General features: G+C 35.4%; 2 protein-coding genes across 2 annotated transcripts; one reads left to right on the top strand and one right to left on the bottom strand.

The window, feature by feature from the left end:
- The first annotated feature begins 3,881 nt into the window (after positions 1-3,881).
- LOC132173855 (extra-large guanine nucleotide-binding protein 3) lies at positions 3,882-16,443 on the top strand. Its single transcript, XM_059585502.1, has 9 exons — positions 3,882-4,063; positions 4,505-5,727; positions 5,861-5,998; positions 9,219-9,323; positions 9,416-9,595; positions 12,812-12,989; positions 13,874-14,121; positions 15,089-15,261; positions 15,739-16,443. Exons 2-9 carry the CDS (start codon positions 4,774-4,776, stop codon positions 16,331-16,333), a joined length of 2,571 nt encoding a protein of 856 aa, XP_059441485.1. The 5' UTR covers positions 3,882-4,063; positions 4,505-4,773; the 3' UTR covers positions 16,334-16,443.
- A 1,654-nt stretch (positions 16,444-18,097) lies between these two features.
- LOC132176042 (26S proteasome non-ATPase regulatory subunit 13 homolog A) lies at positions 18,098-24,661 on the bottom strand. The gene is made up of 6 exons (XM_059588155.1): positions 24,458-24,661; positions 21,025-21,471; positions 20,215-20,295; positions 19,177-19,373; positions 18,964-19,063; positions 18,098-18,660 (listed from the first exon to the last, which is right to left on the bottom strand). Exons 1-6 carry the CDS (start codon positions 24,608-24,610, stop codon positions 18,475-18,477), a joined length of 1,164 nt encoding a protein of 387 aa, XP_059444138.1. The 5' UTR covers positions 24,611-24,661; the 3' UTR covers positions 18,098-18,474.
- Between the last annotated feature and the right edge of the window lie 352 nt (positions 24,662-25,013).

Below are 25,013 nucleotides of genomic sequence, written 5' to 3'. Positions count from 1 at the left end.
TTTACTTGATAACTTTATTTGGTCAACCACCAAAGTTAGAAGGTCTTATCTGATGATTACGCATGATCATGAGGATATCTGTTTAATCACGAGGATATCTGTTTATCTACTCCCACTGTCTTGTTGAGAGCGTGTGGCCAACTTCCAAACCCAAGACCAGGACCAACTTCCAAAACCCAAGACCAGGACCTTTTTCTTTTTTCTTTTCTTTATTTTTTCCCACTAATCTCATTAATTAGAAGCCAACAGGACATCGTGACTCTATTAATTCATATTATTAACAACAGACAGTTGAACGTGGCTCCTGTACAAAATAATAGTATTTTAAATTAGATGCTGGAAACAAAAAAAAAAAAAATTAATGGTATAAAATTAATTTCAAAATTTTTATAAAAAATAGATAAGTAAATCCTATACTTTTTTTACAATGCTGAAGCCAAATCCATTGATGGTTTTAAATTAAAGTTTCTCATTTTGCTCTCAAACCAGGCTCTATTTGTTAAGGTATTTTGGACAGTATTTTTTTTTTTAATTTAAAAAACTGTTTTGATGTGATATAAAGATAAAAATTGTTTTTTGCATTTTTTTTAAGGGTGTTTTGTATTTAAGGTGGTTTTTAATGTTTTATTTTGAGTTGAGAAAACAAAAGATATAAAACAAAATGTTTAACAAACTAATAATTCATCCTTCTTCCCCTTTATATCAATCAATTTAATTCTTGATTGTCCCTTCTCCTTAATACTCTAACAAGAATTATTCAAAATTCTTTTCACATTTATATCACTTTTTTTTTTTTTTTTTTTGAAATATAAAACTTCTATTGATGAAATTTTACGAGCATAAAGCGCTCTGAAAAATCATAGTCAAAAGTTATGAAGGTTACAAAGTCATAAAAAATGACTTCAAGCTTCCGCTAACACATTTACAATAACATTTAAGAAACAGATCAACTTCGTGCATACTAGATTTAGGACATGAGTAGTCAAAATACAAAAACAAAAATAAAAAATAACCAGAAACTAAAAATTCGGCTGTGAGAATTAAGCCCCCATACCGATTTACTTCATCCTCAACTCGAAGGCCAGGACAACAAATCCATACTCAACCCGAAGGCCAGGACAAGCAAAAAAAATAAAAAACAAAAACCCCACAAACAACAGCGGAGGAGCACGACATCATAGACATCCTTTTAAAAGACACGTTTTGACCGAAGAAGACGATTAGATCTAAGGTTGAAGAGATTAGATTTAGATCTACAAACTAGATCTAAAGCAATTCGCCATAAACAGAGATCGGAGAAGCCTACAGAGAAGACACCAAGCACTGCTATTGTGAAAGGAGAGGATCTAGATCTTCCCTCATTTTGAAATTCTTCTTGGTATTATCTAAAAGAGAAGAAGAGAAAGAGAGAGATAAATTCTAGAGAGAAGACAGATACATTTATATCACTTTATAACACTTTTTAGACAAAAACAAAAAATAACCTTAAAAAGTAAATAATGATTCTCTCAATTTTAAATGAAATTAATAGTTATAATCAGCATTTAAAGTTAGTGCATATATGAATGTATTGAACATTATTTAAAATTTTTAAAAGACATACCGATATATACACAGTAAAATACACTAACTTTAAATTCTTACCATAAAATAAATATATTTATTTCTCAAAAATCCTCAACTATTATCACTTCACTCGAAGGCATTAATTAATAACATCCCAAGAATATGGCACCATCATGGTATACTCCTCATGAGTTGTCAAAGCTTGGTCGCTTATTTTGACTTAATATTGATTGGCTAATGTGCAACTTAATTCCGCCAACCCAAAATTCTACCATATAACCTTATCCTAAAATAATAATAATAATAATAATAATAATAATAATAAAAATAAAAAAATAAAAAAACCCTTATCCTACCTCGTACACATCATCACTAGAAATTCAATTCCAACACGTGGAGCCACGTCAGAATCTAATAGTTTTAGTCAACCCCTCCAATGATAGGTTGGATGAATTTGGATATATCACCACTACACTTTGGAAATGACAAGGACTAGTTTGATAGAAAGCCAAAACCAAGAGGACAAAAATAATTATTTCCCTTACAATTATTTAATTCACAACGTTACGTAAATTGACCAACATAAGCCCACAAACCATCATTTTATTGGCCAGCCAAAAAAAATACTATTGTCAAGGATGAAAATGTTAAGAGACTAAGAGGTTTAACGCCGAGAAAAACTCGAATGACCTTCAACAAAAGGGTACATACACCCTTGTGAACTACTATCGAAGATTTATCAACGGATATATATTTATTTTAAAAATTAAATTGTTTCTTGGCTTTGATTTGATATGCGAATCTTACTATGAAAACGACATAAATAGCAAGTCTAATTCTAGCATTGAATAGAACGGCATATAATTTTTTTTTTTGACTCCTCACATCATCTTAAATCCTAGTTCCACTAGCTCACTACTAGTAACAATAATCTTAAGCAAAAGAACACATACTCAATTTTAACTAATATTCAATTTGCAACGTATCTAAACTAAAGATTGTATCAACGTCCCGAAACAATCAAAAATTAAGAATATTATCATTCAGCTCTTTATTTTGGAGAGATCCCTAGTTTGGAGAACCAAAATGTTAGAATGCATATTTTTTACTCTTCAACTGGCTCATTACCTTGTTAAAAAAATTTGGGGAGCATGAACTGTACTCCCACTAGTAATGAGTACTATTCACTCCATACGTCTTAAAAAAAAAAAATAATAATAATAATAAAATAAAATAAAAAGACTCTTAAATGAAAGAGTGAAAATGGATCTCTAGTTTAAGGGTAAAATTTGTGTTCACGTGTTAAGTTTGAGTAATATCAATGAATGAGTATAAAATTATATAGGTCAACTTTAACTTAACTCATTTAATTAAATGGGTTAAATCCCTAAACCATAACCCTATAATTTTGTATTAAGATCGTGTCGGGTTCGTGGATCATGTTAAAAATTGCAAACCATTATATCACGTGTTGCGTTTGGGTTGTTTCGAAGCATTAATATAAGACTATATAAGTCAAACTTAACCCGACCCATTTAATTAAACGAGTCATACTCCTGAATCTCAATCCTTTAATTTCATATTGGGTTCATGTCGTGTCAACTGTCAAGGCATGGGTATAAGCCTATACATGTCAATCATAACCCGACCTAGTTAATTAAACAGGTCCAACTCCTTTACCATGAGTTTCTAATTTTGTATTGGGTTCGAGGGTCATATAAAAAATTGTCAGCCATTATATTATGTGCCGAAGTCAGGTCGTATCAATGTATGAGTACAAAACAATATATGTCAACCCTAACCCGGCCCAATTAATTAAACGAGTCAGATTCCTTAACCCTAACCATTTAATATTGTGTTGAGTTTGCAAATCGTGTAAAAAATTATCTAGTTTGGAGAGCTAGATGTAGGTGCATTGAAAAAATTAGTAATTAAAATAGAAAATAAAAATGAGTTAAAATAGAAAATAAATAAATAGCCGAACGAAAATGCTATAATGCAATTTATAGATACGGAGTACAACTCAAATGAGTGTTTAGTTTTTTTTTTTTTTTTTTTTTTTTTTTTTAAATGTTAGGTGTTCACAATGGTGTTCTTCTGTCTTAAATATTATTATTTTTTAAAAAAAGCTAAAAAGAAAGTGGCCTGAGAACACCTGGCATATATATATTTGCTTAACCCCCGCTCTCTAAAGGCGCGTCATAGGCACAGTATCACAAACAAGTATCTTGGTCGTGCGCGTGATTCAAGAGGGTGCTGGGCACGTGGAGTGTGGGTCGCCTGTCTTCGACGCTATACGACTCGGGGGAAATGTGGGACGCACTTGTGTGTGTCTGACCCAGTAAGACTGTAGAACACTTGGGGGGTTAATCTCAATGGTGGATTGGGTAAACGTGGCCATCTCGCCTTTTGCTCCTTCAAAGTTCGAAGCCACCGAAGCTGAAAAAGCTTTGATTTTAACCTCAGATTCGCTTTCGTTTTGTCCCTTTCCCCCCAGGTACGTACTTACTTTGCTCTCCCCTCTCTCTCTCTCTCTGAAAGTTGAATAATATATTTTTTACACCCTGAAAAGTATATTTTATCATTTTGCAGTTTTTGATCTTTCTTTTCGGGTGAGCCAATCTTGCTTTGAATTTAGAATCTTTCTATGTTCTACATTTCTGGGTCATTGCTATTTTTTTATGTTTTTATTTTTTTAGAATATGTTTGACTATGATTTTTTCAACACTTGCGGTTATGCCTACGGGTTGAAGCTTTCATAAATTGTGGGATATCAAGTTGGGTGCCTGTTGTTGACTGCAAATAGATTGAAATTATAGATGGGTTGTGCTTATTTTTGTTTGAAAGTCGCGCTTGGGCTCCAAATAGTTGAATTTCGTTTTCGTTTCTTGTGAATTTGGCTGAAATTTCTGTTCATTTTGTGATTTCTCCTATCTAGTTTGGAGGTTTTCAAACGGAGACCGGGTGACTGTGGCGGTTCGATGACTATTTCCCGTTCTAAGTCGTAATTCAACTTCGTTTAGCTGGTTATTCTCTGTGCATCTTCGGGCGGTTGAAACATTACTGCTTGTATTTGGTGCCAATTGTGCTGTTAAGTTAGAAGGATTTTGATTATATAGGACATAGTTGTTTGCTTAAAGATATTGAATTGAGATATAGTTTAGGGCTCTAGTTGAAGAGTTGGCGATTTGGTGGTGCTGCTAAAGAATGGAGGGGAAGGGGGGAGAGAACTGGAGAGAATTGGTGAAAAAGATGCTCCCACCGGGAGCTTCTCTCCCTGAAGATGATGGAGATCTTGATTACTCTATTGCTTTGGAGTATGAGGGCCCGCCGGTTTCTTATGAAGTCCCTAGAGTGGAACCCCTTGATGTAAATTCTCGTGCAATCCCAACTGCAGAACCCCTGTCTGAATCACAAAGATCTGCTGTTGTTGCCTGTCCTCCTGTAGTTGAACCTATACCTTTGCCGGTGTCCTATATTGCTGGTGTCACGAGTTCACCTACGCAAAGTCCTAGGGTGTCGGGCAGTTCAGAGTCTGTTGTGTCTGTCTTGCAACACCGTGATTCTTCTTCTGCTTCTCCCTCTGCTTCACCAGGTTCAGTTCAGAATCCTCTTGAAAAGGTTGTTAATGAAGTAAGGAGAGCACCTGTTGTCACTTTTAATACAGTTGATAGATCTGAGAGGAAAGAGGTTGATGTGGAGAAGCCAGATTTTATGTATGTTGGGGTTTCAAAAGAGAAGAAGAAAAAGAAAAGTAGAGTTTGTTATCGTTGTCAAAAAGGGAAGTGGGAAACAAAGGAGTCGTGCCTAGTATGTGATGCTAAGTATTGCAGCAATTGTGTGCTTAGGGCAATGGGATCAATGCCTGAAGGGCGCAAGTGTGTAACCTGCATTGGTCAGCCGATTGATGAATCAAAGCGGTTAAAATTGGGCAAACATTCAAGAGTATTAACACGATTACTCAGTCCTTTGGAAGTCAAGCAGATTATGAGAGCAGAGAAAGAGTGTTCCGCTAATCAGCTTCGGCCAGAACAGCTAATTGTCAATGGATTTGCTCTGAAGCCGGAAGAGATGGCAGAATTACTTGGGTGTCCTTTACCCCCACGAAAGTTGAAGCCCGGTAGATATTGGTATGACAAGGAATCCGGTCAATGGGGAAAGGTGAGGCATGTTCAACATGACATTTTCAATGAGTTTCTTTCAGTTCGAAGTTCTGTTATTGCACGTTTTAGAGTTATTTTTTTCCCTAATGGATTTAAATTGCTTTAAATATCTCTATTTTTTGATTTGACAGGAGGGAGAAAAACCAGATAGAATCATAAGTTCAAACTTAAATTTCACTGGGAAACTAAGCCCCGATGCAAGCAATGGGAATACTGAAGTTTACATTAATGGCCGAGAAATTACAAAGCTTGAATTGAGGGTGCTACGGGTGAGCTCTCTGGCTTTTCAACTTGACATTTATCTTATTTCTTTTGTCATAAGCTGTCACTCATAGCGTGATGTTATGGTACATATATTAGATGACAGCCAATGAATTCCAATATTGGATATATGATGTTTGTGCATGTACTTGTGATGCTCTTTGTAGGTTCTCTGAATTATAATTGCTTTGATGAATATCCATTTTTGTGACGTCACTCATTAACTTTCTTGGATTTGTTGAATGTTTATTCATGCATCTTCTTGAGTTAGTACAATTATCAAATAGACCCTTTAATTGATTTAATGTTGTTGAGCCGTTCTAGTTTGATGCGGGACCATTAATAATCTAAAAAATACACGGTGAAATAAGGGCAAAGGGAAAAGAAAGAAGAAGAGAGAAGGAGAATCAACTCAACATATTATTTATTCCACCTAGTCTCTCTCTATTGGAGTACAAAACATACTTAAATACTCGCTAATTGAACCCTAACCCTAATCTGGGGCGAAGCCCATTTATTGAAGTACCAAAAACAATCGAGGGCAACGCCCGTTTATTGACCTACCCTAAATAATCTAGGGCAACACTCATTTATTGAATTATCAAAAATTCCCTTGACTCTTGAAAATTAAATAAAAACATAAATTAATTACTAATAACTCAATTAACTAGTAAGACGTAAATAAAACTATATGACTCAATTAACTCTTTTCTCGTCCTGCATCATAGTTTCTTAGTTAACTTCAAAGAGTTGGGATAAGACTTTCCATTTCTAAGTCTAGTATTTAATTTTAGTTTGATTGTTGATTCAATTGGGTTATGTCCTTGTGTGTATATTACTATTGTAGTGGGCTGTAATGTTTGTTACTGGGGAATATACCTTTCCTTGTGGATATGCTTATGATTGTTTTCATATTTCTAGTTTTAATTATGAGGTTGCTTGTGCCATTTGGAATGTTTTCCTCAGTTGATTTGGGTTGTTTTGGGTTATGCCTAGATAAGTAATGGATTTGTATGCTTGTTAGTGGACTATCAGCAGTACTCGGAATGCCGTTGTGGCGGTGCCTTTGTGCCTTTTGTGCTGTCTTTGAAGGGAAATGAATGACAAAAGTTTTGAGAATTGTGAAAGGACTTTGGAGGAAATTAAGAGCCCATTTGGTTTGCGGAATAAACCCCTGGAATAGTCATTCTTTTGTTTGGTAAGTGTCTATTCCTAGAAATCATATGGGCTTTTTAGTAAGTTTTGGTAAGTGAACTTCGCTTCAGTGATGGGGTTGTCCGGGGGAGGTGACGAGAAAGATCTTTTGGATCTTTTTTTTGTCATTAAAAAGGAGAGGGAGTCTATAATTGACATTTCTGCCCCAAAGGTTAAGGGGAAGAGGGAGCTCAAAAATTTGGAATGCTCCATAAATTTTGAGGCTAGAAGCCGGAGGTCTTCTCCGGCTAAGTGCCAGAGCCGGCGGGGGTTTTTTGGGTCTAAAAATGCATTTTCCTTCCCCCCTGAGGTGCAGTAGGGGCTTTGGGTTTTTAGGGCTGTTATTGGGCTTTTGCGGGTTTTAGATTTGGATTTTTTCAGGTTTTTAGGGTGTTTTGAGTGTGGGTTTTGGTTGGGTTACCTATGTATACTTCCTTGTGTATTTTGTGGCGCTTTGCGCTTTTTTTGATATATACAACATTACTTATCAAAAAAACAAAAAAAAAGTTTGGGTAAGTTTTGAAAAAAATTAGAAATCATATGGGCTTTTTACTAATTTTGGTTCAATTCCAATTATGAAATATGTGTTGCTACCAAACTAAAGAATTGGAATAATTATTCCATTCCAACCTCGTCTATTCCCAGTAATACCTATTCATTTTTCTACTGGAATACCTATTCCACAAACCAAACGGGGCCCAAGTCTTTATTTTTCAACACTTTATATCTTTTGACAATTGCTTATGTTTCTTCTTTGGTGATTTGTTATCTTGATTTTTTAGTTCTCTTTTCTCCTACTAGTTAGGTGGCTTTTCTTGTATATTTCTTTTGTACTTGGGGGCACCTTATGCTTTTAATGATATCTTGATTACTTATCAAAAAAAAATAAAAAAAATTATAGTTTTCGTGACTTTTTTTTATTATCTCTTTTCTTTTTCTAGATAAGTGTTTCTCTTATATACTTTATGTGTACTTGGATGTGCCCTTTGGTTTTTAATGAACATCATTTACTTCTCAACAAAAGAAAATGTTTGTTACCATTTACATGTTGCAATTACAGTTTTTTTTTTACTTTTGAGAAACCTTTTTTTAGTAGAGAACAATTATCAAGTAATATACTGTCTCTGGTTTTGACAGATTTTCTGCCAATAACTTACCTCATGTTGTCCCATAATTGCATCAATTTGTTTTTTTGGTCCAATGAACCTGTGTTGCATGACAGTGAATTGGTACTGTTATCTGAGCTAGATTTCATGGTTTAGTTACCCCACTTGTTAGCATAAGGAAAGGTGATAATTTATTAGGTTGGTAAACTATGGGGCGATGACTTGGAGCTTGTGTGGTCTTAGGCATATGCAAGTGTAACACATACAATACCATATGAAAAGTTATCATCCCATTATTGTGTATGATCAGAAGTCTCTATTTCTCCTTAGTAATCGATTTACTTTAAGAATACTTCTCCAAAAGCTTCCACTGAGAACTTGATCGTAGGGCAAAGGAAATACCTATATTAATAGTAATTGTGTGTTATCTAATGTAATTAAATTAAACTTATAGTCTATATAGCTGCAATTTATCACACATACCTAATGTATTGACAGCTACATGATGAGGCTACCATTTCCACCTACATTGGCATGTTGGCATAGATTTGTATTGGACTGTGGCTATAAATTGGTTCTTAAAGAATGAAAATTTCTCTGTTTTACATGAAAATTGACAAGTCCTATTGAGATGGTACCATGCTATACTTAGCAATAGGTTTCTCAATTTGTTTTTCCATTGGGCGGGTGTTTTGAACATTCCTCAAGTTTCTTCGTTGCATCAATTTGTAGATTTATGTTCTTCTTTTTATCTTTAAAGGTGTCTCTTTGTATACTTCCTGTGTATTTGGGTTACGCCCCTCTACGCTTTTCAATGATATTCTTGATTATTTATCAAAAAAAAAATATATATATATATATATATAGGTACCCCCTACCACCAAAAAGAAAAGGGTATGTTTACTAACCTAATTTTTAATACTTTCAGCTGGCAAAGGTGCAGTGTCCACGGGACACTCATTTTTGGGTGTATGATGATGGTCGTTATGAAGAGGAAGGTCAGAACAATATTAGGGGTAACATTTGGGAGAAGGTATGTACTGAAAAACTTTTGATTTGAACCCTCTTTGTGTTGGATCCTGGGAACCTTTATGAAACAGCTCATATTTGCTTTTTGCTAGTCAGGCATCAACACGGTTTGTTTGTACCCTGTTCTCTTTGCCTGTGCCCCTTAGTCAACCTCTTGGAGCAAGAGATGAGCCTAGCAATTATACAACGGTTCCAAATTATCTGGAGCAGAAAAAAATTCAGAAACTTCTTCTTCTTGGACTTCAAGGCTCTGGAACAAGTACTATCTTTAAGCAGGTACAGCACTCCAGCTCCATTGCAAACTGATTATGCATTTCTGCATCTGCAAATGCAGTTTCCATGTTGTAGGACATGTCATAATATTGGGTAATATCATAACACAACCAAATTGAGTTGAAATGCTGACTCCCGTGAATTGCACAGGGAGTGGTTTGTTTCATTATACTTCACATTCTTATCAGCATATAATCTACAACTAAAATGCTAACTATACATCAAGTGTTTGTCATTCATCAGGTCTTGTGTTTCTCAGAGTGCTGAATCTTCTATCTTGATTGTCTTGATAATTGCTTGACTGTTGAGAAGTTTCCTTATCTTGTGAGATTCCTGTTCCAATTGGCAATCTGTGTCTTACTGGTTGCAATTTCTGTAGATGTTGTTAGACTTGGCGATGATTTTGTATAAGAATTATTGTAGATAAAAAAGTGTAATTGCAGAGAAGTTTAAAAGATGTGCTTGTGATACAAAGGATGCTCTAAAGAACAAATCTTTATTCAACTTTTCAACTGTTGGAGTAAAAGGGATGGCATCCATGTTTTGAGAAAGTGAAATTTTCTCTACTTGAAAGGGTGCTAGTAAAAACTTGTATACTGGGTAAGCATTCATTACTACTTCTGAAACTCTCCTTTAGGGGTGTGAATGAGCTGAACCAAGTTTATGGATTCTTTGTCTCGGCTTGGATGACCCCATGTGGTGCTCAAGCTATACTGGGGCTTGCCGAAATATCTCATGTTACACTGGATCTTTACTCAACAAGCTGAATGAGCTTCAAGTGCATGGTTGGCTTTCAAAAGTAACATGATTTGGATGGTTAAAACTGGTTTTAAGAAACGAGTTTTTTTATACCCAGTACAAGAAAAAGATGCATACGAATCACATATGAAGTCAAACCGACATTGTGTAGTCAGAATCAATCACCTTTTGAGCTTCAATGTGGATTGGAAAAACTCATAACCTATATGAGCTGCCCGTAAGACTATCACTGATTATTGATGTATCTAATTCATAAGCATAATCAAGTTGAGCGGGGAGATAATCATGCTCATTTTGATTAATTAAATGAGCTTTAACTTTGGACTTAATCTCAACTCATTTAACTCACAAACAAGCTTGAATGCACTCTAACCAAGTCTACCTTTCTGGGCTTTAGTTTTTTGACTCAATTTACAGTCTGATTCTCCTTGCAAATGCAATGGAGTTCTTTACTGATTTTATTGCTGTGTGATGACACTTAGAATGGCTATCATTGATTCAAATACTAAGATAAAAGTGTGTGGAGCCATACAATCAAATTTTAGGCGGCTTAGCAATGTTCTGTATAAATTTGAAAAAATTGAATGAGAGAAAGTTTGTGCTTAGTAAAGTGTTCTGTGAACTTTCAGAGGGAGGAAACTTTTTATGAGCTGGGAGAATAATTTTCTCTATACAATTAATGACAGACACGAGACAAAATTTCCTCTAATTTAAACTATGTAGGTTAAAAATCTGTAAGAGATCCAATCCATATTCAGGTTGCTTTTGCATTCTTATGAACAGATGTAATCCTTGCCCTCTCCAATTAATGAAAATGAGGAATATCTTAAACTAGTGTATGGAGACTTTGAGAGAATGAAGTTTTTGTGGGTTAGGAAATTATGAGGGAAAAAAAAAAAAAGTGCACATCAAAGTTTTTAAGTTAGCTAGTTAGTCTCTTTGTCTGTCTCATTCTATTCATGCAGTCCATTGCATATCTCATGCTCATTTTTTTAAGCATATGTCAAAACTTCCATCTTGTTTCTATTTTTTTAGGTTTTTTCGTCATATTGTATGTTAGGAAAAATCCCCCGTGGTTAGGTAAAGATTTTGTTATGGACTTATGTAGTAGTTAGGGCTCTCCATCTAATGGCTTTAGGTTTTGGTTTGTTTAAGAGTTGGATCCACTTGTCAGGATTTGTGTTTCAGGGACATGAGCATGGGAAGAGGCAAATTTTGTTGTAATATCTTGGAGTAGTACGTTGATTACAGCAGATGCCTGTTTTTGTTGATATAGGTCAATTATGCAATTGAGTACATTTAATTTATCGTGTCGAGCCTAGGATGCAAATCCAGAGGTTGACCTGGATTTGGATGGAATCCTTAAATTCATGGACTGAAGGACAGAACACCCCTCAAATCAAGTGATTCCAACAAAGTCATACCCCAACTATATTGACCAGCCACAAGAATGTCAATTTCCCCAAAATGTGATTTAAGGCATTGTTTGCGAGAGTTTCACTAAGGTTTTCATGCTTGTGTTGACCATATATATTTCCCTTTCCTGTAAAGAGATTGTCTAAGACGGGGGCACCCTCATCTCTCTGATGATGAGCTGTACTCATTTTTTTTTTCGATGAATAAGAATCATTTTACTAAAACCAACCAAAACAGTACAAACACACCAGAACAGAGCTGGTACTCAGAAACTTCTTAGCAAGCCGAAACACCTATCTCCTACTTACACTTTCCTCAAAAAAAAAAAAAACCAACTATGACTATACAATCAACTGTAAAAACCAAATTTACAACCAAACAACTACATCTATAAAGCTGCAAACCCAAAGCTTTCCTCATTTTTGCCATGTATCAGTCATATTATGTCACAATCGCAACATCAGCCAGAAGAATCTAAATTTTCCCTGCATGTGAAGACCAAAGTATGCTTTTGGTCAGATCTGCCGAAGCTTCGTTGAGCAAAATAATTTTTTTTTTTAAGTTTGACCTACGTACGTGTTACCACAAATTTTGAAACTCTTTTCCTAAAATTTTATCAAAAAAAAAAAAAAAAGAATTAAGAACTATAAATTAATGGATATTGTATTGCATGTAGAAATCAATGACAAGTTTCCTAGAATTAGGGAAGCTTGTGAATTCTCTGCGAGGGTGCCCTCATTTTAACAAATCTTTTCAATAAATAGGCCCTAAACAATATATGAGCCTAATATTATCTCTTTTTTTTTTTTTTTTTTTTTTTTTTGTAAGTATGCGGTTAGGGATGTTCGCTTTCAATGTAAACTTTTAAGATATGACGAATCTTAATCTTTGGGCTGACATGCACACGCCCACACATTCATCATATTAGACTCCTAAGCTGCATTTTGTGGTTCCAACTCATTTCCATTGATGTGCATCTTTTTACCTTGCATAATTCGTTGCTATCAATGCTCACTCTCACCTTGTACTTTAATGCCTGAGCAGGCCAAATTTTTGTACGGGAACAGGTTTTCCACAGAAGAAATGCAGGATATTAAGCTGATGATCCAGAGTAACATGTACAGATATCTCAGCATTTTGCTTGATGGACGGGAGCGCTTTGAGGAGGAGGCCATGTCTAGAATGAGAGCACTAACCCCCAATGATCAAAACACTGAAGCAGGTAATATCCCTTTGTTTTTCAAAGTAGTTGTTCTTGCATAGTGGTTTTGGTCTCCACTGCTCACTACCATTCTTCATGAAAGTATTCAGTTGAAGTCCAGAAACTTCAAATCTTTAATGTAAGTGGTGGGGGACTGGACTATGTATATGTTTTTTTCTTTAGTTCTGAGAAATTATATTGCCAACTAGTATCTTTTATGCATACTGCTCTACGAGCTTATATTATTCCCTTTGGCTGCGTATGCATCATGCTGATTGGAAATGATTGCATGTCTATAAGTTTAAAATTCATTGCCATAGTAAGTTGCTCTGGTACTTGTGTATTGAGCCTTGTAGCTCTAAGAAATTCCCATCTCTTTTCTTTTCAAGAGAACTCGAGTGTCTTATATTATTTCAAATGTAGGGTTGGAGTTTCTGAGATGGGGAATCACATTGGCCACATTCTTTTTGCTTAAGTTTCAGCCTTAAAGTAGAGTTACTAGAAATAGTTTTTCCTGGGATAAATTTAATTGAAGGTAAACGTTCAATGAGAAGCCAGTGTTGTGATGCACGGCAGTCAAGGCATTAAAGGGGTGGTGAGAATTCTTCATTTTAACTCTTATGATTTAGTTTTTAACTCTAAAAGTAGTAAAGGAAGTATTCTATGAGAGGTTCCTCTTATATATTATCTTCAACAATTCATCTCAACGAGAATAGATGTGTTAATATGCCATGGAGTGTAAGGCTTGTGTAATAAGCCCCTTTAACTTCTGTCAAGGGCAACTAAATTCTTTCTGCATGTCGATATGGTAATGTTGTTGACCAGACTGCTTGCAAAGTTAAGGTATTATTTAATTGAGTTACAGTGCTTCAAATTTGTAACATCTGATTTCAATCTTGCTTTAGATGGAGAGGTTGATCCTAATGAAACAAATCAATCTGTCTATTCCATCAACCCCAAGTTGAAGCATTTCTCTGACTGGCTCCTGGATATTATAGCAACTGGAGATTTGGATGCGTTCTTTCCTGCAGCAACTCGGGAGTATGCTCCATTAGTTGACGAGGTGTGGAAGGATCCTGCTGTACAGGAAACATATAAAAGAAAAGATGAGCTTCACTTCCTTCCAGATGTTGCAGAGTACTTCCTGAGCAGGGTATTTCATTAACACCCTCGTTGATGTCTCATCTTAATTTGTTTTTTATAATACAGCATTTTATTGTTGCTAATCCTCCTGTGCCAGTGCTTGCATGGTTACAACATGTTTTAACTGTTTATTTATTTTTGGCAAAACTGAGTTCTCTGAAAATGGAAGGTGCCCCTTCTTCCCATCCTAATCTTTCCATTGGTAATCTAGTGTTGTATTTGTTTGTTTCATTGACTATGGATTAGTGGACGTTTATCTCAGTTTCACAATTTTATTTTTCTGCGCCATATCCAATATGAATTATTTTCTACTCTCAAGTGTTTAGCTACATATCAGGAAACTAAGCAGCTTCTTCTACTTGAATGATTATGAACATTGACCCAGTCTTTTTAGGTCCAAGTGGCTGGTTTTAGAACCCATGTCCATGCAATCATTGTTAGAATGGCTACCAAGGTTTTGAACAAAATATATGACCCTAATGTTGTTCTGTATATATGTGAATATATATTTGTATGCACTCAAATTCCTTTTTTCCCATCAAATTAGCATTGTGGTTGTCGTGATGGATGCTACTAGAAACAAATGGCATCACTTGCTGTGGGGATTAATCTACTCGACACAGGAGATGAACATTTTGTTTTAGGTTAATGGGCAATATGATACCATATTCTCGTCTAAATTCTAAAGTTATGTTATTTTATTGCTATTATTGATCTAATTTTTGTTATTCAACTACTTTTGTTCATTAATGTCAACATAATATGATATGCCTGTGTAGAATAAACTATATGATACAAATGACATCTACACATGCATGGTATCTTCTATCAATGTCATGACTGGGCCTTTTGCAGTGGCTGCTGAAGTGACTTGAAACAAATTGATATTTCAATCAGTAATTTTCATGATTAAGAACAAGTGAATAAGCATTATTACTCATCTTGAATGCTAAAGAAGTTAATGTTGTTTCTTTCAGGCTGTTGAGGTATCTAGCAATGAATATGAACCTTCAGAGAGAGACATACTATATGCAGAAGGAGTCACTCAAGGAAATGGTTTGGCTTTCATAGAATTCTCCCTTGATGATCGAAGCCCAATGTCTGAAACCTACACAGACAATGTAGAGGCTCCACCCCCGCCTCTGACCAAGTAATTATATTTCACAGCTCTCTATTCTATGTATAGTCGTAGACAATCCCCGCCTAATCCTTATATTTAGTCAGAAAATCTCCGCTGTAGTATCTGTGATTCTGTGTTATAGCAATTTAGTGCTTTCCATGCATATTGTTGAATTCTACCTCGTGCATGTGATGTTTGACCCCATGTGGCCTGGTTGCACCTACCAAGAACCCTTCAATTTGTTATTACTAAAATTAGGACTCTTATTGTAATTAGTATTATGTTGGAAAGCTAGAATTTTTTAACTTGAGACCTAGTTGAGCTCATCCCACTTGGCCACCTTTTACAGCGTAGCCTATGGTCCCCAATGAAAAATATCAAAAAGATGATTTTAAGGAATATACATGATATTTTCTGGAGCGTATGAATTTGAACTACTGCTTTTTCTCCCTTTGGCGTCTTTTATGCAATCATAGAATTCTGAACCTCTTTCTGGTGTTTTTACAGATATCAACTTATAAGGGTAAATGCGAAGGGGATGAACGAGGGATGTAAGTGGGTGGAAATGTTTGAAGATGTTCGTGTGGTTGTGTTCTGTGTTTCCCTTAGTGATTATGATCAGATGGGGCTTGCCTCAGAAAGTAATGGCAGTGGAGTCCTACTTCAAAACAAAATGATGCAAAGCAAGGAGCTGTTTGAGAGTATGGTCAGACACCCTTGCTTTAAGGATACACCATTTGTGTTAGTATTAAACAAGTATGATCTCTTTGAGGAGAAGGTGACTCGGGTGCATTTAAGTGCTTGCGAGTGGTTCAACGATTTTAGTCCGGTGCGGACGCACCACAACAACCAGTCATTGGCCCATCAGGCATACTTCTATGTTGCAATGAAGTTCAAAGACCTTTATGCTTCCATCACAAGTCAAAAGCTTTTTGTGTCGCAAGTTAGGGCTAGGGACCGAGTGACCATCGATGAGGCATTCAAGTATATAAGAGAGGTTCTCAAATGGGAGGAAGATAAGGATGAGAACTACTACGGCGGAGTAGAAGATTCATTTTATAGTACAGACGTGAGCTCCTCACCGTTTGTCAGACAAGAGTGATGTGCTTGAGAGATCTTCTGTGTATTTGCTTTACGGATAAAGTTCAAAAGGGAAACATTTAATATGCTCTGCTTCATTTCCTCATCCATATAAAGTTGATCTCTTTTTTCCCCCGTTTATAATCATCAAAATTTTGATGATATTGGCAAATTGTGCTGGGTGGGTTTTTCCCATTGTCTTGTAGGTGTTGATTGACGTTATCCATGTATGTGTTCATTTGTGGTTGGGAAGAGATGTGGTAGACTAGAACAATGGAGATATGCCTTGGGATAGAGGCAGTTAACGAATTAAGCTATACAAGTAGGTGATAATATCACTGCTTTAGACTTTCAAGTTTCAGAGATTTAGGTTAACAACTTGAAGAAGAAGAAGAAGAAGAAGACGATACAAAATGTTGTGTTAAAACTTTAGTATGTTGACAAAACACTCCATTTTAATAACAAAAGCTTGAGTTGACCATGAGCAAAATGCTCATTTTAAACTTTATTTCCTATTGTGTGCTAAGTGCTCCAAGTTGATGCTAAAACGTGAGCCGACAAAAACGAGCTTTAAACATTATGTTTTAACATCGAGACATAAAAAACCTATGTTGCGAATCCTGCAAGGTGCGGCAGCACCGTTGAAAGAGTGTTTTTCATCAATGATTATTGTTAAAAATTGTTTACATAACTAATTAAGAGATCAGTTGATAAATGATTATTTGCATGCGTACATTAAAAATGATATATTTAAGAGTATAAGCTATGAAGGAATCATGCAACAATTTTAAAATATGAAAACTCATCAAGGACAACTTAATAAATAATGGTAGGCGTGACAAAATAAATCGTAAATTATATTTATATGTTTTAAACCATAATTAAATTTTGTTGAATGGTTTATTTATTTCGATATTTATATTATTTAATATTTTTAATCAATTTTTGTTCAATATTATATTCAAACGCTAGAGAAAGGGAAAATGATCATTTCCAGTTAAGGGCTTGAGAAGACCTGTGAAAACAAAGAAAATAAAGCACAATCATCATTCATAAAAGTTACAGAGGATTTTGGAAATGCTTGTTCCAAAATATGCATATGTACATACACTTCTCATACAGAAAAAAGCAACGAGAAAATATTTTATCTAATAAAAAAAAAATATCTACGCATAACGTATTTATCTCCGTATAAAGAAGCACGTTACACATCCATTTTTTAACTATATTTTTTTACAAATTTAATAGTAGATTTGCCAAAAAGAGATACAATATGTACAAGAGATAATTTTGTTCAAATATTGAAAATACTTGTTAGACGATAATTACCAAATAATTTTAAAATATGGTCCCTAGTCCCTACTACTAAAACACTTTCCAAAACAAATCACAAAATACTTCAAAAAATATATATAATGCCTAATCTGTCGTGCACCTGGTGGTTACAAAACAAGATATAAAAACCACCATCTGTGTAGTGACACCTACAATAAACTCAATTTTTTTCAACCTTCTTTGTTTTGTTTCTTTTTATCTTCTTTAAATACTTCTCAATTTTTTACTTACTCAACTTTCAAATGTAAACCCACCAGATACACCTCTTAATTTCACCTTTACAAAAAATCCTTTCAAAACACAACCGAAAACACTATTCAAACAATTTATTAAGCACATCCACTACTTTCTTTCTTTCTTTTTTTTTTTAAAAAAAAATGAATAAAAGGGAAGCTGAACAAGAAGACCTTAACCTGGTTCAAACATAGCAATATATAAAAGAAGAATAAAATGATAATCACGAAAGGAAATGCACTCTAACAACATAAAGAGAATCACATCTGATTGTGTCTAAGAAAAATTTCAAATACATAGTCTAATAAACCACTCTAAAGCGTAAAACAGCCGTTTTTCATTTGTCTCTTGGGATGGCACTATGGAACCGATGACTTCATGAAGCACAAGAGGCTGCTCCTTTCAGGAAGAGGATTCAACAAAAATAGGCAATAAGAAAGGAAGCATACAGCTGGCCATACTGCCCATGTGACTTAAAAGACGAGTCTCTTTTAAATTTTTTTTTTTTTTTTTTTGTCGCCTTTCCAATTTTTTTCCCTTTTCTGTTAATGAATTGTTACAATGGGCAGAAGCAAATCAAAGGGGGGGAAAAAATCAGGATGCAACAAGATCAGGTGTTTCTGCCTCGATGGATTTCAAGGCAGTGTTCACTTTTTTCAACCAATTGTCCAGACGATCGCGCAAAGATGTGATTTGTGGAATCCCCAATACTCTTGGCTGCACCCAGGATACATGCACTGTTCCCTCAACTTGATCAATTATGCCCTCAATCAGATGAACCTGCAATAAAATTCTCCCAGTGGTTTGTATTCAATCAAAAGTTGTTACACAAAAATTATGTAGTTGGCAAGGGAACGAAGTTTCCTTCTTTGATGCAAATTGACCAACCAGAATGGTGTGCATAAGTTTTTTGCAATCCCCAGATAATTTAATGAGAAACATATAATGTTAAAAGTGATTAAACAAAAGAACTGATGTTGCAAGAAACATGCCAAGTAGGAAAGTCGCAAAGGTAGTAAAGATTCACAAAGCATTTAAAGATCAATTACTCTTCATTAATATTTCAAGGACATGGGGACTTACAGAAAGGCTCTTCATAAGAAGATGCTCCACCTCCTCGATAGAAAGTTTTGTGCGCTCTGCAATGATACTCAAAGGTATAGTTCGATCATCAGATGACCGGCTGCAAGGAAACATGTAGCAGTTAATCAATTATGCCAATTGTATCCGGAAAGACTTGTTCCTCTGGCACAAATCAAAGGTCGAACAAAAAAAAAAAAAAGACAAATGCTAAACCTGAAAATAATTTCCATCAAGCAGAGAATATTTATCTTTTCCACCAGCTTTTTCTCATTCTCAACTAATGCTGGTTGAGCCCTCAGAGCAGCATTGTGCACCTGACATAGTTCCTGATAACGAACTAAATCACCAGAGTTGAATGCCTGAAGAATATAGTAGAGCCACTCAACCTTTGTCCCTAAAAGACTCTTAATCTGCAGAAAGTAAAAGATGTCACCACCCATCATAGCAGGCTGCTAAAAAGAAGCATCTAAAAATTTAGTAAGAGAAAAGACTCGGCATCGAAAATCGTTCGAAAATCGAATTCATGTCACTTCTAACATTATTTCCAGCTTCCCATGCCATAAATATTGTTAGAATGTACTTAAATATTTTGTCAGAATGTACTCTTATTTCCAAGAGAATTGTATAAAATTCATAAAACATGTGTGTTCGTGGACGGGTAGTCGACTTATATGCGTGTTGGTAAACTGCTGAGAGCACTTGGAGCACTCGGAGCGCTACTATGTAGAAGATGGTGCCTTCATGCCTCTTGCGGTGTCTATAGAGGGAAAAGAATTATAGAAATTTTGAGGACCGTAAAAGAACTTTGGAGAAGCTTAAGTCATTATTTTTCTATACTTTGTATCTTTGGACAACAACTTTTATTTCTCTTAGTGATTAGTTACCATGATTTCTTTACTCTTTTCTCCTTCTAATTAGGTATTTTCTCATGTATACTTCATGTGCACTAGGGGCGCCTTGCGCTTTTAATGATATCTTGATCACTTATTAAAAAATGAAATTCATAAAACATGTTCAGCAATATCATTTAAAATATTTGTACTCAAGTAATATCATTGACTAATACGGTTTTGATGTGCCCGTAAACGAAGGAGCCTATGATCAAGTTTGCTGAAGCATTTCCAGCAGTCACAATTAATGAAGGAAAACTTTACGCAATGGATGGTGAGCAGCATGACAATCTTAACTAATTCAACAGGACATAGAAAAAGACCAACATCAAAGTAAGAACCTCAGTCACGATACACTTACAATAGGATGGGCAAGCAATTCTCCAAAGTTGTAAATGTTATCTCCCAGTAGTGCAGAAAGGGACAAATCAAACGCCAGATCCTGATCAATTATCTAAAGGTTAGAACACATGATAGACTAGCAGAAAAAATGTGCATATGGAGGACAATCAGATGTCAGAATTAGTGAACCGTACTATCAAATTAATTTTATAATGATGCTTGATTAAAGTGCATAGATGATAGATGCTATTTTTTGTTCACTAATTGCAACTATTGCAGCAAATTTGAATAAATGGATTTCTCCATACTGGAGCTACAAAAAAACAATGCCAGAGTTTATTTTAAGCTGATCCCAGCTAATTAAAAACTTAACAGGTTTGTGAAGAGTTATTTATTCCATATATGACTCAATACTGTCCCCACATTTGGACGCATTGGTTGAGCTTGAAACCGGACTGCAGTACAATCCCTATCAAACTATACAACTTGTACCTGGGTAAAATCTTCATTTGCCATCCATGGAGAATGATTTGGTCAAGAACATGACACATTTTAGTTTCGTACTGGTACTATAGCTTACAATTTAGAGATTTTGTAGATATCAGAAGTTCAGAGACAAAAACAAATCCTAAGAATGAAACACTGAAATCACAACAAACTAGATAATATAGAAACCCAAAAAACTATCAAATTCCATGCTATTCAAGCATTCGAGTAAGAATGTAAGATGACACCTCAAAATAACCTTAGTGAGAGAAAGCAAACCAGGACTTGTCACAGACGACTACATGTAAGCCACATAAAGAAGCGCACAAAGATAATCACATACCAGCTTAAATGATTCTGAGAGAGACTCCACGGACGTATACGCCAGATAAAGAAGAGCACTTTTATAGAACTCAGCAAATTCTTGACGAAATTTATGGAACTGAGATGAGACCCAGTAATAGTTAGCATACACTGATGGATCAATGTCGGTCATGCTGTCAAGGGTACTCTTTCCATCTTCTAGAAGCTTCTTGCACTCTTTTTGGTCCCCTTGCTCAAGTTTAAATATGGCTATTTGCATCTTGATGTAGAGGACTGGCTCTTCAATACGCTGCTCTCTAGTAGCTCGAAGCTTCTCAATCACCCCTTCAAGATAACTAATGGCAGCTTCTTTCTCTGAATACTGCCTAGAAACGATGACAGCAAAATGTGCAAGCTTGAGAAGATTGATTTTAGTCTCAAAGTCGGTGATGAAATTGTGATATAACTGTATGAGAGCATCACCAGCCTGAAATACAATTTAACCAAGAAAAAGGTGTTAGATGCAGATCAGAAGGAAACATACACAGAAAAATCCCATTTAACTTTTTAAGTCAAGAACATGTTGTGTAAAACATGTGACTGGGGCAAAAAAAAATCACAACAATATACAGAGATTGTTAAAATCTATGTCCAATTCATAGCACCCTGGCCAAATAAAGAAAACAGAATTTAGTAGCAATTAATCATGGTTAAACAAAACACTGGGTTGATGCGTTGAACTTAACAAGTTAAAGAGATTCTGCATATGAATGGATTTGAATAGAAAATACTGTACTGTGTCCACATTAATAAGGTCTATTGTTATTCATCAACAAAAAAAATAGCATGCAAACTAACCTTATGAGAGCATACGCATGTTAATAACATAAAATTCTCATAATTAACCGACTTTAGCAACTTGAACTCCAAACCATATATCCCTTCCCCAGAGGAATTTTTTTAACACCATTTGTATAGGGTACAGATGAAGCATGCACGGTAACCACAAATTCCTTTTCTTTTTTTTTTTTTGGTAATGAAGATGAATGGCAACCAAAATTTACAAATCAATTGTGGTAACTGAAGGTTTGGATCCTCAGTTCTACACAGGAACTACCTAAATGCCCAACTATGCCTGTGCATGTCCTTAATTCCCAATAACTCATCACATCTCACGCTTAGGGGACAGCTTAGAAGATCCATTCATAGCAAATATATAGACAGACTCATAAAAAAATCTAGACAGACTCATTTTGATTTTATCATTTCAATCATAACTTGATATAAGCCTTTTGAACAATGCAGTCACACTTCTTTGAGATGCTAAAGAGGCAATGCACTATGAACTAGTTACCATAATTTTCTTACTCTCTTTTCTCCTTCTAGTTAGGTATTTTCTCATGTATACTTCCTGTGTACCTAGGGGGACCTTACACACTTTTAATAACATCTTGATTACTTATCAGAAAATTAAATCATAAAAAATGTCCAGCAATATTGTTTAAAACATTAGTACTCGAGCAATATCGTTGACTGATACGGTTTTGAATGCCCGTAAACGAAAGAGCCTATGAACAAGTTTGCTGAAGCATTTCCAGCAATAACAATCAATGAAGGAAAACTTTACACAATGGATGGTGAGCAGTATGACAATCTTAACTAATTCAACAGGACTTAGAAAAAGACCAACATCAAATCAAAGTAAATGCTAAATGCCCAACTATGCCTGGGCTGCATGTCCTTAATTCCCAATAACTCATCACATCCCACACTTAGGACACAGCTTAGAAGATCCATTCATGGCAAATATATAGACAGACTCATAAAAAATATATAGACATGCTCATTTTGATTTTTTCACTTCAATCAATACACCTTGATATAAGCCTTTTTGAACAATAGAGTTACACTCCTTCGAGATGCTAAAGAGGCAAGGCACTATGAACTATAGAGTAATGCTAGGAGTAGGACTTTTGTTTCCCCATAAGTGATATATCTTTTAAAATCACCATTAAATTTGGGATGATCACTATTGAAGTTTGATCTAATTGTGATTTTAAAAGGCACATCACCTTTGAGGGAACAAAAGGGGGACATACATTCTATTTCTAGCATTACTCATGAACTATATATTAGTTACTCTCTTCTTTTTCTTTTTTTTTTGATGAACTTCAAATATTAGCTAATCCCATTTAGTGGGAGTCCCCAGTCTTTGTGATATCAAGACAGCATAACGTGTTGGAGTTTATCATGTTTAGACAACTCTCATGACAGAGAATCCATATATAGGTCAAAAGGGTACTCCAACGGGCAAAGTTTTCCTCCAAACTAAGTTGGAGGAGTTTCCTTCAACCTAATCTATAAAAGTGACATGTGTCCCATGAACACGTGAGATGCACATGTTTTTTTAATAGCAGGGGCAACGTTGGAATAAATTTTATTAAAACTTCATGTGCATCTCACATGTTATCAAAAAAAAAGACACGACACTTTTATAGACTATGTTGAAGAAAACTCCTCCGACCCAGTTTAGAGGAAAACTTTGTCCGTACTCCAACCATTACTCTAATTCAAGAATAATTAACAAAAAATAAAGTAAATGAGCAATGTTGCAATATACACGTATGTCCCACAAAAGTGGGACAATCCTAATAACCTTCATTTCATTGTCCACCTGCATTGATCACTTCACCTAAGATCACCAATTTTATGTGGAAAGTACAGGTGCTTATAAGAGTTCAATTAGCTCCCTGAATGTTTTTTTCCATCTTTTTTCCCTTTTAAAGATAGAAGGAAAACCAATAATCCTTTTAACAGATGTGTAGAATTCTTATCAAACAAACATATAACCACACATATGTTTTGCAAACACTATACTTCATGAACCTCGGTCAATTGAGGAGCCAAATTGAATATCAAGAACCCAGGGTAGGTCAGGTTGGCTAAGGGCAACTTGTTAATTTCTTAATCTTTATTCTGATGTAAAACAGCTAAATATTCACGTAAAACTTGATAAGAATTTTACAATTCAATGCAAAGTTCACACTACCCAATGGATTACTTCCAAAATACCCCAGATCCATAATCTCTAAATCCAATGGCACATAAGATTATAAGCATAACAATTCTACAGAACAGACCTATAATCCTCACAACTTCCTCCAATTTATCAGCAACCAATCAAAAACTAAAACAACATGAAAGGAAGTTTATTTAATGCAATACTCATGCACACTTTAAAACCCCTTAATTCCACCGCAAAACCCCATTTTACCACCCAAAACATGGCTCTAATTCCCCAATCTTCTTCTTCTTCCCAAAAACCCTAATTATAACAACAACAAAAAAAATTCTGGCGCAAAAATCAAAACGCAGCCGTTTGACGAATCCACAAACCCTAGTCCACAAACCCACGCACAAACGGAAAGTACTCAGAAGAGGAAGAAAGTGGGAAAAGCGAAGGAATCGCGGACCTGAAAGACGGTGAGGGCGACGAACTGCTCGAGCTTGGCGGTGAGCTGGTGCCAGAGCTTCCGCTGGTACAGATCTGCCAGCGAGGCGTACCACTCGCCGAGCTCCGGGTGCGCGGTGCGCAGCGTCTCCAGGTACTGCAGCGGCGCAGCCATGTCTGTGAGTCTGAGAGAGAGGAGAGAGAGAGGTCTGTGAGAGCTGAACAGTTTATATATTAGATTTGGCCTAAAATAGAGCTTTCGCTTTGTTTTTGGCTCTTTTTATTTTTTTATTTTTATTTTTCTTGATCGGAAAGAAAAGAATATGAGAAAGTGGTGGAAAACCCGAGTCCGGCCTTCCGGGTTTCATTCGGTAATTAAAAGAACCCGGCAATTTTTTATTTTTAGCACTCATAAACTCCTCAACAAATTTCATCTTTCATCTTAAGTTTAATACATACTCTCTTGGAACTATTATCCGTATGTCAATGTCTCCTCAACTTACCAAAAATTATTAACGTCCTTCCAAAGCTAATAAAAAGGCGAAAATAATCCTAATTTTATTTTAGTAATATAAAAA

Source organism: Corylus avellana, chromosome ca3 (assembly GCF_901000735.1).
Source record: "Corylus avellana chromosome ca3, CavTom2PMs-1.0".
NCBI classification, from domain to species: domain Eukaryota; kingdom Viridiplantae; phylum Streptophyta; class Magnoliopsida; order Fagales; family Betulaceae; genus Corylus; species Corylus avellana.
This window is presented reverse-complemented; position numbering and strand designations above follow the sequence as displayed.

What these genes read in the sequence shown, in the direction of transcription:
- LOC132176042 (XM_059588155.1), bottom strand. Translation starts at nt 24,610, where the DNA reads ATGGCTGCGCCGCTGCAGTACCTGGAGACGCTGCGCACCGCGCACCCG. An exon ending in AATTGCTTGCCCATCCTATT is followed by an intron (nt 19,374 to 20,214) that starts GTAAGTGTATCG and finishes TACTTTCTGCAG; the next exon opens with ATTAAGAGTCTTTTAGGGAC. An exon ending in TTCTTATGAAGAGCCTTTCT is followed by an intron (nt 18,661 to 18,963) that starts GTAAGTCCCCAT and finishes ATTTTATTGCAG; the next exon opens with GTTCATCTGATTGAGGGCAT.
- LOC132173855 (XM_059585502.1), top strand. Translation starts at nt 4,774, where the DNA reads ATGGAGGGGAAGGGGGGAGAGAACTGGAGAGAATTGGTGAAAAAGATG. An exon ending in AATCCGGTCAATGGGGAAAG is followed by an intron (nt 5,728 to 5,860) that starts GTGAGGCATGTT and finishes TTGATTTGACAG; the next exon opens with GAGGGAGAAAAACCAGATAG. An exon ending in TGATCAAAACACTGAAGCAG is followed by an intron (nt 12,990 to 13,873) that starts GTAATATCCCTT and finishes ATCTTGCTTTAG; the next exon opens with ATGGAGAGGTTGATCCTAAT.